We start from the raw sequence: 17,251 nt of genomic DNA on the forward strand, positions 1-17,251 counted from the left end.
AGATTGATTGCTATGATTAGTTAAGAACTCCATTATCATTGTATCATGTGACTACCAGGATGTTAGATGGACCTTGGTCCTTTCTCGTCTATCAATTCCTATGTTCCTAAGAAAGTGCACACACGGTAGCAGAGAAGCCGTGTATGCTCGTCAGCATTAGTCAGCCGTTCAGCTGGAGATTGAAGTGCATAATGATAACAAAATGAGATCGTTGTGTGCCGAATAACATTTTAATTTTTTTAACTGTTTTTAAATATCCATGATAAAAACTATGAATAGCACATTAATGTACATAGAATTATTATTAATGCTGTGCAAAGTACACATATTCCAGAACCTAATTTCTGACAGAAGTCATCACAGTTAAGGCAAATGCCCAGAGATCATACATTTAATTTGATAACTCTCAGCAAATAGCACAGTTGATGCTTTTACAAAACGCTTATATAAATAAAGTCTGGCAAACATCATTTGGCCGTGTATTATTCCACATGGATCATGCACTGGCACGGCTGAGGACTCGTATTCAGCCACACAAGACCATTTTATAGAATAAGTACAAATCATTATCCATTCACAGGCAGCAAATATTAATGCCCAATATACAAAGGATGCATTAAAAAAAACTTCACGTAAAAAGGTTGTTCAGATATGCTTACAATATCAAATTTAAGGCAGTGCTGATATACATGGGCCACTCTACCACCTTGGCATGTGTTCAGATAACGTGTATCTACATATAAACAGAATCCTCACCTGCACAATCACAGTATCATTAACATACACTGTAAAATACATAGACCACAATCACTCGGCAATCAGAGTACATGCAGGCACATTTCTATTACCTTTAACACCATGCACCAATATCTGTTGTAATGCTACACTGTACAGTACATAGCGAATATAACAACTGGATACACTAACCATTGTGGGATCTTTGCATTTAAATCACTTCAGCTCAGCGTTCGAGTGCAGCCTACAACTAGAAGCCAAAATAACATCTATGTCACAACAATAAAGGCTTTGGTGCAAAGCAAGTAAAATGGCAGTGGCTACATGGGAGCTTCTTCCTCTTTCACTCATAATAGTTTGTTTTCCTCCTCTCTGCATTGACAGAAGATTCAAGTCTACGTGTCATATAAGCATTGTGGCAGAGCAATGCAGAACAAATACTGGTGAATGCTGAAGGCTGGCGGTCAGCATTTAACCCAAAGGCTTTGCAAGTTTGAATTAAAAATAATTATCGAAGAAAGATTTCGCAACCGTCACAAAATCATTTTACAAGCAAGAGTTTCTTTCTTGTACCGGCTCTATGCATCCACTAGCCTCAGCACAACTACTAACTTGTGTAGAAAATTAACTAATACAAGTCTTGCTGGTTGTGGAAATTATTAAATGGAGTAATGCACACTGGCCAGTCCATGGCTCACAGTGTCATTAACAAAATAGGTTGAAAAAAGCCCAATGTAAATCTTTGCAAGATGTGGTAGGTAAGAGCTAGTTGAAAATGAAAGATTTTCCAAGAATCATAATGCAGGCTGGAGTTTAATACCGAAAAAGCAAAATCTCAGGTGTGTCCTGAAGTAGCGACGATTCTCCTCAAATTTATTTCTGATTTTGACCCCAAAAAAAATCATTTTCTTGGCGATTTATCAATTTTGCTCTAGGAATATATCCAATTCATAGCAAATTCCACTGGCCTCATACGTTTTACAGCAGTTTCCATTGCATGACATTACTCTTTTGGAGTTTTATCATGGTAGCGCTGCCATTAAATAGTGCTAGTCCCAGAATGATGCTGCTAACACTATTTGGTGGTGTATTAAATTAGCATCTTACTTTAAACTCTCTCCTCCATTAGCAGCTGTGCTGGATTTACTGCTCTGTAGAGGGCAGGACATGGAAATTTACATTAATGTGGTGCTGCAAATGGAGCCAATTCAATTTCAAAGCAAATTAAACACCATGGGGGCATTTGACTCACACTGCCAACAATGCCACATTGAGGCACTGTAAGGTTGGTATAATGCCATCAATCTCCTTATAGATTATAACATACATACATACTGGCCTGGCTCTGAAAGGGGGGCATTCCAATGGTCCCTAGCGTCACTTTCAAACTTTAAAAAAATGTTTCTTCACCCATGCATCTGGGGGAGATATTACTGATTAAACTTCCTGTGCTGTGTGAGGCATTTCATCGCCTACAGCGTGGTTTAAGTCTGGTGGCACAGAGATGTGTTGGAAATAAATGCAAAGAGCTGATTATTTACCTTGGGTGCAAACCTCCACAGCATCCAATAAATTTCAATTCATGCAAACGCTGATGCAAAGAACATTTTTAAGCCCCCTTGGCTTCAAATATTTACAAAATAGCTTCTTCCGTAACTTTGCGTTACTGTTAGGTATTTTAGGCTCTGAAAATTGCTACATTCTAACTGCACCTTATGTCTGGACAAAGTGATCTATTTAAACATAAACAGCTGCTAAACAATCTGTTTAACATAGTCGGCTGTTTTTTGAAAGGGGCTTTGCAAGGCATGAATATTCATGCACAAACCCACACATTATTTTTGGACCTTTAATAAATAACGTTGTTCAATAATTACAAATTCTTATGGTGTTTGCACTTTTATGCATAACCTCTTTCACGGTGACATACAGATACGTACAACAACAACAACTTGTATTTATATAGTGCCTTTAATGTAGTAAAACATCCCAAGGCGCTGCGCAGGAGTATTATAAGACAAAAAATGTAACAGCGAGCCACATAAGGAAAAATGAGGGCAGGTGACCAAAAGCTTGGTCAAAGAGGTAGGTTTTAAGGAGCGTCTTAAAGGAGGAAAGAGAGGTGGAGAGGCGGAGAGGTTTAGGCAGGGAATTCCAGAGCTTAGGGCCTAGGCAACAGAAGGCACGGCCACCAATGGTTGAGCGATTATAATCAGGGATGCTCAAGAGGGCAGAATTAGAGGAGCGCAGATATCTCGGGGGGAGGGGGGGTTGTAGGGCTGGAGGAGATTACAGAGATAGGGAGGGGTTTGAAAACAAGGATGAGAATTTTGAAATCGAGGCACTGCTTAACTGGAAGCCAATGTAGGTCAGCGAGCACAGGGGTGATGGGTGAACGGGACTTGGTGCGAGTTAGGACGCGGGCAGCAGAGTTTTGGATGACCTCAAGTTTACGTAGGGTTGAATGTGGGAGGCCAGCCAGGAATGCGTTGGAATAGTCAAGTTTAGAGGTAACAAAAGATGAGGGTTTCAGCAGCGGATGAGCTGAGGCAAGGGCGGAGACGGGCGATGTTACGGAGGTGGTAATAGGCGGTCTTGGTTATGCTGCGGATATGTGGACGAAAGCTCATTTCAGGGTCAAATATGACACCAAGGTTGCAAACAGTGTGGTTCAGCCTCAGTCAGATGTTAGGGAGAGGGATGGAGTCAGTGGCTAGGGAACGGAGTTTGTGGCGGGGACTGAAAACAATGGATACTGCATCAAAAATATTTCCATCTTGCCAGTTGTCAGTTTATATATGTACGGGGAAGTATGACAAAATGGAGAGGGGTTTGTATGCAGCCTGCTCTGCAAGATACATTCATTTGGTGACATAATCTTTAAAACAAACACCAACACATAACACTTAAAACTTCCAACACACTTCATTTGTGCAACCTTTCCAACCAGTTTGGCAGAAAGTGTTATTTCACCGAGAAGTTGCAGAAACAATTGAAATGTGCATTAAAGATGAAAACCTAACCTGACACCTTGTGCTAATAACACACCTCAAGCAAATTTGAAATTGGCCAGCCTGACTTATCTGATGAAATATTAATTACCTCCAAAAACCCTGGCCTTTGTACTTCATATTGTAACCTGTGTACTATTACCAACAGGGTTTTCATCCTGAAGCAGTACAACAATTTGATTAATTCATTAACAGCCTGTCAGAAAAGTAGATATGTTGACAGATCAATTGAAAGGATAAAAGCCCTTTACAATATAAGATTATGCCATTCACTTCACAACGTTCGTGACTGTCATAAATCACTTAACTTAACTGCATTACTAAAATCCAGTGAGATAGCCTCCTGCCAACAAAAACAAAGGTTTACAGCTCAGGCTGGAACAACATAACAATCTTTGCCAGCAACAAAATAATGCTACAATTAGCTGTGATTCCACTGAACCAGTTTTGAGCAGCGCAGTGATGCCTTGGCAAGCTGACGTAGATGTCTGTGGAGCAGGGCCGCCATACAGACGCTTGGCTCTCAACATCTGGCTGTGTTGGATAGTTTCACAGACATTTATTGTTTTTGGCTTCCTGTGGTACAATTACAAGTTACCGGAGACAATGCACGGCACCGAAACATCTTCTCCAATGAACAGACAGGAAGGTGTTCAGAATATAGTCACTACTCCTGCACTAAAAGGTGCTTGTCCTCAGCTTCCTTGCGTTAATGGTAGATAAAATCCCTTTCCTAATTTTAAACGGCAAAGAATCAGCAACACTTCCCCGAAATTGCTTTGGATATGACAACAATTCCTCTTTCTTTAATATTTTACAACAATTTACTTGTGATAGCAATGCAGCCCATGAAAGATAGTCTGACCCATCCCCCAGTTCTCAGTGTCATTCACTGGCATCTGCACATTTGTTTCAATTTGCTGAGAGTTGAATTGTTTAATTCGCTCTTATTAAATCCACTGTACATCTAGACCTGTCTGTGGCACACTGCACATAGTGCACGAATTGTGGTATTTCAGATGTCTAGCCACAATAAATCAGTGTGACTCAGGGAACTAACATCTCATTGGCCTGCTCCTCTTTCTCTCTGCGTTCGAATGCCTGATGAGCACGTTCAAGGTCTTGTATGACATCCAGAAGTCTGGCTGCTGCTGCCATCCTTCGATCATGAAAAGAGCGACTCTTCACTCCTGCTGTGTGCGATAGTTTTTGATTCATTAGTTATGAGGTCACAGCATTGCAATTTAACCTAATCAAACAATATTGCACAGTTCCTCAATGTAACATTTGGATCAAAACAATTTTACAGCATTGCCAGTAATAAGTATTATAATTGGGGTTTTAAAGTCAGCCATTGACAAACTATAATAACTTTGGGGGAAAAATTCAGTATCGCCCCGTTTGGGGTGCCATTATCGGCCGTGCGCAAAGTTTAGCACCTGGCGCTAATTATCGCCTCTGACGGCAAACTTGGCTTTTATCGCCCCTGGAGGTGATTGGAGCGCTAAATCAGGCGCTACACACCTCTCTTAAGGCGCAAAGTCCGAGGAGCGAGGCGCTACCACAGAGCGCGGGCGAAGCAAGGAAGGTCAAATCAAAATGAACCTGCAAAGTGCTGCTCAGTACCCAAAACTCCTTCACACAGCGTTGAATCTCTCCAGAAGTCTCTCTCTCTCTCTCTCAGAATGCATGGTACACAAATGTCACCAACAAAAAAAGGCAGGAAGCGGTCGCCTTTAAATAGCTCTCCCCCAGTCCCTTCCTGACTGCAAAACGCTCCCCTCAACCTGTCATTGCTAGTGGCAGGCGGTAAGGCAGGGGCGCCACTCAATATCCGGTCCGGGGCGCTACTGGGGCGTTGCGCACTCGACTGACGTCACGATCTGCTGGCGCAGGAGATCGTGGTGGTAGTGTTTAGCACCACCGCAAAATGTCCAGTTAATTTCGCGAGCGGCGCAAACATCGCCGCACCCGGCCGCTAGTTGCTTTGCGCCCTCTTTAGGCGCTAACGGGAGGCGCAAACAACTGAATTTTTCCCCCTTTGAGTTTTAAACCATGGAATATTTGAAGTTTTGATTACTGGAGCACAAAGCTGGCTCCAATCTGACGCTGGCCCAGATCGAGAGCACTGTCTCCATTTCTGTTTGTTTGTTTGGATTTTCAAAGTGGAAACTTCCATATTTGTACGTTAGAGATTTTTTGCATGTTATATTTTAGAAACACTTCCTTCAGAACCTACAGCAAATGTGCCAATGAATTTTTCTTAGAAAAGAATTGCTCTGGTCACTGAGTGTCGTGACCTTGTAAGCGATTCAAAAAGAAAATCTTTATGACTTTGCCACACATAGTGACCAGAGCAATCCTTTCCCCCTTTGTTTCCCATTGTTTACTCCCACATTCTCCCCACACCCACGAGGACTTCTCACATCCAACACCCTGAAAGAATGCCTTGTCCGACCGTAAGCCATTACCTCCTGGGGACTGGCTATCAGACAGTGTAGTTCAAGAATGGGAAGCCAGACCTTGCCAGGCTTTTCCTATCTCTGGATAAAATGCCTCGCTATTGTATGCCAGCAACCTCGATCAAAACAAATTCAACTCAACCAGTGAAGAAAAGCAATATTAAGTAGGAGACAGTTCTGGGTTTGAACCTACTGCCATCTGGTTGGAATTGAACCACCAACTTGACAGTAAACTGGATTTTCACCCTCTCATAGAATCTAATAGAATCCCACCAGTCAGGTATAAAATATTTTCACACGTACTGTGCAAGTAGTCACTGGCTTTACTTACATTAATGGTTTGACCGTGCACTAATGTCTAGTCAGATAGCATCACCACTGCCCCTTTCATTCCACAGGTTCAAAGAAGCAATAGAACTGCTTACCAGCTCTATGGGATATAGCAATTACTTTTTTTTACAAAAGGAAATACTGTGAACTGATTTGAAGGATCTTGTCTGATTTCAAGGTTCAAAGGACAGTTATAAACTGCTCTTATGGTTTATGATATCACTGGGATCCTCTATAGAACTAGTTTTAAGTGCAATGTAATTTCACAGGCTATTGGCAATAGATTTAATTTTCAGTCAATACACCTTTGAAATATTTTTATGCCACATAATCTTTTACAACAAAAACAATACTCAAAATGGTTCAACTAGTACAACATTTACTAGTTACAACAATATTTACTAATTCTAGAAAAGATATTTGCTCCTTGAATAAATACATGCTTCCAATGTGTAAACGTTTGTTAATGTTGAGCGACACCTACCTTCCTTAATCCCATCACCGTGCATTCTTTCCTCCTGGTCCATCACTGTTCCTGCATCTGAAGATTCAAGGTACTTCTTTCTAAAAACAGCAAACAGGAAACAATGTTATGAAAGTGTTCTAGTCTGAGCATTTTATTATGTTTGTAACACAATACAGTACTTTTATTTTAATTTTATTTGAAATCATTTCCAACTGACAAGTAACATTGTCTTTTACAATTCACGAATTAATCATTGCTGCTGCTCTCAGTTCAAGTATTTGTTAATACGTTCATCAATGAGAAAAAAAATCAGCACTTTACAGGGACAAAATATCCACACTTCACAGAGGCAGTGCCATCTTTATCACTGAGGAGGGAGAACAAGGGACACAGCCACTTATCATTTTCATCATGATAATTTCATGTGCAAACGACACAATTACATTTTCAACACATAATGGTGTTTTTGATCTGCAACGGTACATTTCAACACAACTATGTTAATGTAATACAGTGTTTGGCAAACACACAATAAAGTTATCCCAATTTTTATAAGAACAGTACCCTTTAAATTTAAATACTATCAATGAATGCTTCACCGAACCATTTCAGTCTCATTTTCTAACTAACAGTTAATCATTGCCATTAAGGCAAGGCTTTACACTTTATTATTTTATTGTCAGCCATCGCTGTTTATTTAATATACCAGTTTTTCACTGTAGGGAGTATAGTGAATGGGTGTTAACCTAGAGGGAGGAAATTTAGAAATAATAAATTGAATTAGTCGCAGATTTGAATTGCTACTCTGTATGCAATGACTGGTAAAGTACTGACCTCTAGTGGTATAATCTGTGGTTTCAATTTCCTTGCATTTCTGGGCAAGTATTTTCAGTCTCAGTAGAACCTCCTGAGCAACAAGCATGATTGATCATGCTTTGCTAAGTGCTTCCTGTGTTCATTCATTCAAACAACGTGACCATGGCAGGAGAAATCTACCCCTGTCAATTACAACAGGAACTCTGCTTTCCCTGCAACAACGGAGTTACCTTACTCCAATAAGATGATTTTGAAAACAGAATCTAATTAGCTGCAGCTTACAGTTTACTGTAACAAAAAGTGTTCATGAGAATACGTATATTATGTTATGAGGAGCATCGTCCTTACTGCAAACCTGAGGGTCTATTTTCTCATTCCCACTGCTGGTGCTCGGGGCACAGCAGGAGGGACAAGCACTGGGAAATCAGGCGGAGAACCCATAACACACCTTATGCACAACTGCAGGGGAAGCGTAAAGTGGAAAAAAACTTTGAGACTGAAAACAGGCGAGCTTCATTACAATGTGAAAATCAATGGTAATAATATGCAGATGAGCACACACACACAATCTTCCGCAAATCTTACCGGGAATGCACTGGGCAATAGTCTGCCTGAATAAAGCAGGTGTGGCTGTCCTGACCGTTTAAAGGGAGACTTGGGGTGTTTGAGTTCCGAAATTTGACACTGCACTGTGAGTGGAGATTTGTGGTGCGTGAGATTTTTTTCCTGCTCTTTTCCTGTCAGTGCTTTTAAAAAAAAATGATTTTGAGACAAGGGTTCAAGCTGCAATATTTTTAGTTGCAGCACCTATAATTTACAACATGGGCATTCCAATGGGAGTCCCATAATTGTTGGTTTATTTGGAGCAAAAGGAGAAGGAAAGGAGGGATGCCAGGCGGGTGACATTACACGAGATAGACTGCCTGTACCCGCCATTAGTCACAAGCAGGAAGAGGCACACCTACCTTGCCATGTCTGAGGACAACTGCCTGATTCGAGAGGCAATGACACATCTTCTAGAAGCTGTCCTCTAGCTAAGCCCCACCACAGAGGCAGGACACTCAGTGGCCATCAAGGTCACCTCAGCCCTCAACTTTTATGCCTCAGGTTCCATCAACAACATTAATCAATCTACAGTATACAGAGACATCAGCTGGTGACCGATGCGTTGCACAGCAAGCAAACAATTTCATCCTTTTATTCCATGCAGAATGAGAATGAGCGGGCACTGCATTTCTTGCACGCCAGGATGCACCAAAGGTCAAGGCGTCATTGACGACTTCTTGCAGCTCTTTGGGCTTTTACACGCAACGTCTTTACTTTCACAAACTACACGCCATAAAAGTGCAGGTCATCCGTGACCATCAAAACAGATCATGCAAGTGGATGCCCACTCCCCCAGGCAGCAGTTATTTTAAAGGGGGTCCACGGTGCCAAGATTATTCAAGCCATAAAGAAAAGCGCAAAGTTGATTTCTGGAGACTGAGGCTACCATCTTGAACACCTCTGAGACGGCCGTGAGCAGAGGTGGAGCACAGATACGACAAGGCCCATGCAGCCACTAAGATCATCACTGAGCAGCGCTTTAGATCTTTGGAAAGATCGGGAGGAGTGCGGGGAGGGGGCGGGGAGGGGGTGGTGTTCCTGCAAAATTCCAACTGTTTCATTAATGTCCGTCGGGGAGGGGACACTGCCATCCATCTACCTGCTCTGACCTACATAAGACTCCAGTCCCCAACCATGTGGTTATTAGCCACTCAGTTGTAAAAACAAAAAAGCTGACCCACCATCTTCTGAGGGTAACTAATGGGCCTTGCCAGTATTACCCACACCCCGAGAATAAATCATTTATTTAAAAAAACAAAGACGGGTGAGTCACTCAGCTTCATGCAGCTCTGAGAGGGCACGGAAACAGCCTTGCCACTCAAAGAATGGGGTGTGCTGGGTGGGTGACCCAAAGAGATGGACAAAAATATCTTTTGAAAAGGGGAAGAAACAAATTTTTATAGCACAAAAGCAAAATACTGCAGATGCTGGAATTCTGAAATAAAAACAGAAAATGCTGGAAATACTCAGCAGGTCAGACAGCATCTGTGGAGAGAGAAACAGAGTTAATGTTTCAGGTCAATGACCTTTCGTCACCGACCTGAAACGTTAACACTGTTTTTCTCTCCACAGATGCTGCCTGACCGGCTGAGTATTTCCAGCAAATTTTTATAGCGTTGCATGTGTCTGATCCACCTGCTTTCTGTGGCAATCTAGCGGCCATTTCCTTTGTCACCCAAAGGTAAGTCTATTACTTTAAAGTAAAACTTCTGGTAACCAAGCTAGTTTTTATACTAATGTATACTGTATGTTCATTCCTTCTAAAGGAATATACATCATGAAAAATCAGCATGCACTTAAGTACAATGGCCTGTACCACTCTGCTACTGAAGTTAAAATAGAAAGTCTTGGAGATTCTGCACTTACAGCGTACATTTAGATGACACTAGGATGTTACATTGCAACGGATTGGGGCAATGGGAAACATTTTGCGTTACTTACTTCAGCTTTTCTCTGCCTTGTAGCAGCTGCTTGTAAACAGTCTGCGTCTCGACATCAGGGTCGAGGGGGTCACTCCAGTCACCAAGGGTTACGGCGGAATGCGTGCGGCTGCATCCTCGAACTGTTAAACAAATGGAAAATAAGCAACACAGAAGGATTATCAAATATTGTAGTCATTGTGTTTATGTCATGATGTGTTTACTGTAGTTGCGGGAAGTATTGACAGCTGTTTCTTGTTAAAAGCTGTTTAGATATTTAATTCAAATACAAAATGTGTTTGAATGTTGTCGAAGGCGATGGGAGAATTTGGAGAACAGTATAAATGTTTCTGGATGAAATTAGGGAAGTTCTACCTAGTTGTATTTCCAAACTTGAACAGTGTAATTGTCCCATGTGATCTACCAAGTAACATGTTGGACGTGTGACTGAATACTGGAAAATTCATGCCATATACTAAATAAGCCTAGTGCCCAGTAAAGGAATAGAGAGAGTTACTGGAAGCTTGAGGTGCAAATATTGTTCCTTTGAAACAGTGATTCAACTATAAAGTCACTCTGTTCTTAAAGTCCACTGGTTTGGAGGATATGCTGAATATTGTCACATGAGCAATTTTCAAGAGCTAAGTTATAATATAGCTACGTTCTGACGAAAGGTCACCAACCTGAAACGTTAACTCTGTTTCTCTCTCTACAGATGCTGCCTGACCTGCTGAGTATTTCCAGCATTTCCTGTTTATAAGCTAACTTATACTTTCACTTAGGGACTTTTAGTTGATCATTCTTATGTTTCTAGTTAATCATACATGCCATATTTAAAAAGGTATTTTCAAGCAATTTTGGCATAAGAAGCACTGCACAAACAGATAGAAAAAATGATCATAAGTTGTGAATAGTCCTTCTCAACTAAACCATGATATAATTGAGTTGAATTTTTCACATGATTATAGTTTGTTGTATGTGTCTTCATACTGTTCCCTTTGGGGAACTGTATGAAGTGGTGGAAGGATTTCTGGCCCCGATTAATGTCCCTTCCGTGACTGTAACCATCTTCGTACCAGCCATTAGGGTGGTTAGTCCTATGGCGGGAGGGTTTTACGGGCTCCCACAACCCATACGAGGGGGGGGCCACCCACACCCACAGACGCAAGTATCCCGCTGGATGTCAACCCAGAATTTAGAGCCAGAGCTCTGACTCCACTTGCTGGGACTGTCTGGAGCGGGGTTCGAAACCCTACGCCTTCTGGCCCAGCGGCGGGGATGCTACCGCTACGCCAAAGGCCCACTCCATGATTATAGTTGTGGTGATTATATATGATCAGTTGATCATTGAGGTGGCATCAGAGTTACTACAATAAATATATACAGTAGACTAATTAAAATCTACACTAAAAGCAAATTATTTGAACACATTTAAATTGCAAAACCATTTCCATTCATTACAATGTCAAATATTACAGCTGAAATCAATTTTACAAAAGTGGATGATTATTTTAGTCCATGGTCATTTTAGATCAAATACCCACTGTAAGATATTGCAACAAAACTAAGGGGTGGAATTTCCTGTTTGCACTTAGGGACATGTGTAATTGGGACGTAAAGCAAACACCCGGTGTAAAAGATCGAGGAAACTCTGGTGCAAATGTGTTACACACGTAATTACACTCCACCCAAATTTCCTCGCTCTACGCCGGTCTAACAATCCCTGCACCAGAAGGCATCTCGGCTCATTATACTGGTTCCGTCCCCAGGCTAAAGTGAATTTCCTGCAATTATACTGGTTCAAACAGCTGTAAAATTAAGCCCAGAATTCTGGGCACAGCAGGAAACAAAGTCATTTTTTCTGGTGATTTATTGCGGTGTTTTGAGAGTTTTAAAACATTTATCCTCATTAAGACCGGCTCTGTATTTTCTGTTTCTTTGAATGCATTTTTATGGCATCAGTACAAATCACACTAAAAATTGAAAAGCTTCCACGATTGAGCATAAGAGAATTAGGAGCAGGAGTCGGCCATACGGCCCCTTGAGCCTGCACCGCCATCCAATAAGAGCATGGCTGATCTTCGGCCTACAAAAATTGATCATAGTTGTGAATTGTCCTTCCCAATGAAACCATGGTATAATTAGTTGAATTTTTCATGTTTATAATTGTGTTGATTAAAATATAATCAGCTCATCATTGAAGTGGCAACGGTAACATACATGTTCTTAAACACTCTGGCCTAGAAATTCGGTATAGCCGCGTTTGGGGCGCTAGTCCTGGTGATGCGCAAAGTTTAGCGCCAGGCGCAATTTAGCACCACCTAGCGCGGTATTGGGTTGCAGCACCCCTAAAGGTGATTGCGGCGCTAAATCAGGCGCTGCACGCTACTCTTAAGGTGCTAACCCGGCGGCGCAACTCAATTTAGCGGCGGCGGGGTGCAGCGAGGGTGCTGTCAATAATCACTTTCCCTGAGACACACTGGCGCCGGCCAGCTCTTAAAGGGGCAGGTCAATTGGCATCACCAGACACACTCACTGCCTTGTAGGCCTTCAAAGCGGTGGGAGCCTACCTGTGGCGCACCAGCCTAGCAAGACATGGAAAGGGTGAGGCAGAGGGCGGAACGCCTCACTGATGGGGCATTGGATGCTTTGGTTGGCGCAGTGGAATCAAGGCCAAGGAAGATGGTCGGAATGTGATTTTTGTTTTGTACAGTCTCCTGGGTGTGAGAGGCAGTTATGTGTCAGTGTATTAGTTTTGCTTTCTGTTGCCATAGCTTTCTCATATTTGAGGGAACCACATTTTGTGTAATGAAACACTTTCTTCATTTACAATGGCTATGCCTTCTATTTACATGCATCTTGCCCTTCACAGGCTTGGGGGTATCAGACCGGTTCCATTCCTGTTCTTGGAATGGTAGCAAGCATTCCGTGAGAGGGGCCTAGAAGCTACTTCTGATCAGCCTCTGACGTGCAGCCTGAGAAGAGCCGCTCGCGTAGAAGTTCAGGCCAGCAGGCATCTTCACAGCCACCGACAGAGATATCCTGAACCTTATCTGAGGCTGCAGATCTGGCTGAAGCAGCTGGCACAGCTCAGTCACCACCTCCTTTCTAAATCGCAGCCTTCTGACACACTGCTCCTCCGGCATGTTCATGTAGGAAAACTGCTGTCGGAAAACCCTGCCAGCGTAACGTCTGCTGTGGCGACGTCTGTTGGCCCTCCTCAATCTGGCCATGCTCGCCCCCCTCTCCCAGCATCTCAGTGCCCTTTCTAGATGATTCAGCAGCAGGATGTTCCCCTCCAATGCAGCCCCCATAATAAGTGCCCACAGGAAGGTTCCCCGTTGTCAAGGCTCACCAACAGCAAGGTGATGGTCAGAAGGCTGAAGATCGTCTGCCTGTGCTGGCTCAGTGGTCAAATGGCACTCAGTGTGCAGCTCAGCAACTCTTTGTAGCTCTCGAGGAAGTTGTGCTCCAAAAATGGCTGCCGCTTTTAAACCACACCAGTCCCCTTTAAATAACGCTCCTCCAGCCCGAGAGCAACTTGGTAAGGCCCAGGTAAGCTGTCACTATTAGCGCCAGGCGCTATGGAGGGGGGCGCCACTGAATTTCCGGTCCGGGGCGCCCAAACGGCGTTGCACACTCAAATGACATCATAATCAGCCTGCGCCCATGAGCGGGCGCTAAGATTTAGCGCCGGCGCTAAATGCATGCTCAATATGGGGCAAAGCACTAGGCGCCTTGCGCCCACCCGGAAATTGGCTAACGCCCCACTTCTCGGCCTCTTTAGGCGTTAATCGGTGGCGCTAACAACCGAATTTCTCCCCCGCTGTGCCTAAATGAGAGATGACTTGAAATTTTAATTTTCATACTTAAAGAAGGAATATGTGGTGTGAGTTTGGCGCTTTCCTCGGGACCCAATTGTTTACACTGATTTTGGCATTTTTAAACCCGTTTTACATTATGTTAATTAGATTGACAGGAAATTTGGGTGTGAGTAGACATCGGCAAAATGGGTGCACGAATGGACGTCATTTCAGGTGTAACTTCACGATTACGTCCCTACAGGAAATTCCACTCCTAAGTATCTAGTTTTGGTTTGGTGACTGACTCTTTAAATCCAGTTGTAATACGTAAGGAGGTTAACGGTCACCTAAGCCAGAATCTTGTACTAATCCGACCCGATACACTGCTTGATCAGTCACAGGCTGAAGATAGGAATAATTCAAATTTAAACAATGGTGTGTGATTGGTTCAGTTTGTGCAAGACTGACAGTTTATTTTTAAGTTTGAGTGGTCAGACATCCAAAATCCACCAAATTCTGGGAACTTTATTCGTTCCTGAGATGCGGGCGTCGCTGGCAAGGCCAGCATTTATTGCCCATCCCTAATTTCCCTTGAGAAGGTGGTGGTGAGCCGCCTTCTTGAACGGCTACAGTCCGTGTGGTGAAGGTACTCCCACAGTGCTGTTTGGGAGGGAGTTCCAGGATTTTGACCCAGCGACGATGAAGGAACGGCGGTATATTTCCAAGTCAGGATGGCGTGTGACTTGGAGGGGAACTTGCAGGTGGTGGTGTTCCCATGCGCCTGCTGTCCTTGTCCTTCTAGGTGGAAGAGGCGTGGGTGTGGGAGGTGCTGCCGAAGAAGCCTTGGCGAGTTTTCCAGGTTATAAAAAGAGCTATAAACAGAAAATGCTGGAAAATACTCAGCACGTCAGGCAGCATCCATCAGAATGAAAGGTCACCGCCCTGAAACGTTCACTCGGTTTCTCTCTTCACAGATGCTGCCTGACCGGCTGAGCATTTCCAGCATATTCAGTTTCTATTTCAGATTTCCAGCATCTGCAGTATTTTGGCTTTGTATAAAAAGAGCTCTTTTGTTCAAAGCAAACAGTCTGTTTGAAAATCTCAGAGAAGGAACCAATCAATTTGAAACTACTGAAAGAGAAAAACTGGTTTGAATTATCAAGAAATAGTCTTAATTAGGCTCCCACAACAGCAACAAACGAAATACTGGAAGGCAGCTGAAATCAATGACATGAAAATGACACGGGTTCTATAACAGGCGGGTGATCGCTCTGCCAGGTGAAGTTGAATTATTTGTGTATTATTTAAAAATTATTTGCAAAGGGTTAACTTATTTCTTAGAGTTGTGATCTTACTACTTTTGATCACCCGAGGAGCGAGGTGGGAGGATGTCACTATATTGTACGACTGTTCCTTTATGGTTGTCCATCATTTGTAAAATAAAATTGCTTTAATATTTTAAACTTAAAACTGCCCAATTTAAAACGCCTGTTTTGCGCTTGAAGAATGAGCATGGCACCAACAAGCTTCTAGGCCATGTATGTGAAGACTGAAGTGTTGGCTTGTAGAGACACATGGTAAGTCCAATAACTACAAGGAATTTTACCAGACGGGATTTGCCTTTCGTTTCCCAGAGACGTTACTAAAATCATACTGAGATCTCAAGGATAGGATAGACACTCGCAAAAGTATGGGGAGTTGGGATTCACCTATGAGAGTAACTAAGATATGAGAATCAAAAATAATCTAGACTAAGGAAGTTAGAAAATACCACAATATGTAATACATGATTAAATCACACTGAAAATAGATCTTTCCTCCTATAAATCTTGCCTTTAAAACTTCTGTGTACTCAATGTTAGCCAGGAATAAACCCACAATTGCCCATGGAATAAATGGACTCGATTTTCTGACTGGCGGCCCTTGTAGGCACTGGAAGTGGTAATGCATCTTCATCCTTACGACTTTACAATGCTCTATCAAATATTAGCGGTAAGAAACCTATCACTGGGGCTCAGTGGAGAGAGGATTTCAATCAAATTTGAGAGTATTAGCCGACCTAGTGACCTAAATGACCTTTAGAAGAGAGAGGACAATCATGTACCTATTGCAGTTATAATATTTTAGGTTCATCAGGGCGAAAGATGAGAGTGTTGATGAATAAAACTTTTATCTACACTTTCTGCATCCAGTGTCAGTATCCAGCATTCCCAGGTCAGGTATAACAGGAAGGGGTTTAGTTCCACTTACTACAGCAGTGTGACATTTTCACACACCAGTCTTTCTGATTGGATTTAATGACAGTTTGCATTCAATTGGGGGCAATTTTTATTCTGAGCCTGCAGCCACCAGTTGGGAATGAGCCAAGCTCTTTTTATTTAGGATCCGTTGAGCTGGAATAGAGAGGAGATTTGAACCAATGATCTTGGACTAGATACAAACCCAGGTGTCGGATGTTAAAATGTAATGTGCTGATTCACTATTTATGAATACAGGAAATTCTTTGGTATCCGGCACCGACGGGACTGGGATGGTGCCGGTTAATTAAAAATTCCGGATGATGGAGAGGGTTATCTACCGAGGCTATTTTTAACAAACAAAAATTAAAAAATCAAGAAGTGTGCAGTATACTGTAATTGGGTAGTCACCTACAGAATGTTGTGTTAAACGGATGGTGGAAGATGCTTGATTAAGTACAGTACTGCCAGTTGAGGGTAATCCATAATGCAAGATGGGAGAGATAATTCACGATAAAGATGGAGAGACGCACAGAAAAATGGCGGATCGGAAGAGACTACCGGCAGTGCGGGAGAGTCAGACTCCTGTTATTGAGGTGTTCGGACTTCCAACAGCGCCAAGAAGCCGAGTAGTGGCAGTTTGGAGAACTACCCCCACTGAATCTCCCGCAGTGGCCGAGTTACTCGGACTCGGCAACATTTCCGGTTATTGAGGTGTTGTTTTCGGAATATGAATTTTGCCAGTTAATAGAGAATTCTGGATATTTAGGTGCCATTTAAACGAGAGTTTCCTGTATTACAAAACGACTACACATAGCACAACTAACAGGAAAGACCTAAATAACAACAGAGAATGCTGGAAAAAC

The 17,251-nt window shown here is 42.6% G+C and overlaps 1 protein-coding gene across 2 annotated transcripts in view; it reads right to left on the reverse strand.

The window, feature by feature from the left end:
• Positions 1-212: 212 nt before the first annotated feature.
• Positions 213-17,251, reverse strand: part of rasal1a (RAS protein activator like 1a (GAP1 like)) — a 301,463-nt gene continuing 284,424 nt past the window's right edge. Inside the window, exons 20-22 of one of the 2 annotated variants that reach the window (XM_085961524.1) lie at positions 10,368-10,488; positions 7,023-7,102; positions 213-4,939 (exon numbers count right to left, since the gene is read on the reverse strand). In XM_085961524.1, coding sequence (XP_085817650.1) covers positions 4,794-4,939; positions 7,023-7,102; positions 10,368-10,488 — 347 coding nt within the window. In that variant the 3' untranslated portion in view covers positions 213-4,793. The remainder of the gene's footprint in view (positions 4,940-7,022; positions 7,103-10,367; positions 10,489-17,251) is intronic. The other variant, XM_085961525.1, reaches the window with a different exon arrangement.

This window comes from Somniosus microcephalus, chromosome 19 (assembly GCF_052327205.1).
Source record: "Somniosus microcephalus isolate GS21.2 chromosome 19, FLI_Smic_1.0, whole genome shotgun sequence".
NCBI classification, from domain to species: domain Eukaryota; kingdom Metazoa; phylum Chordata; class Chondrichthyes; order Squaliformes; family Somniosidae; genus Somniosus; species Somniosus microcephalus.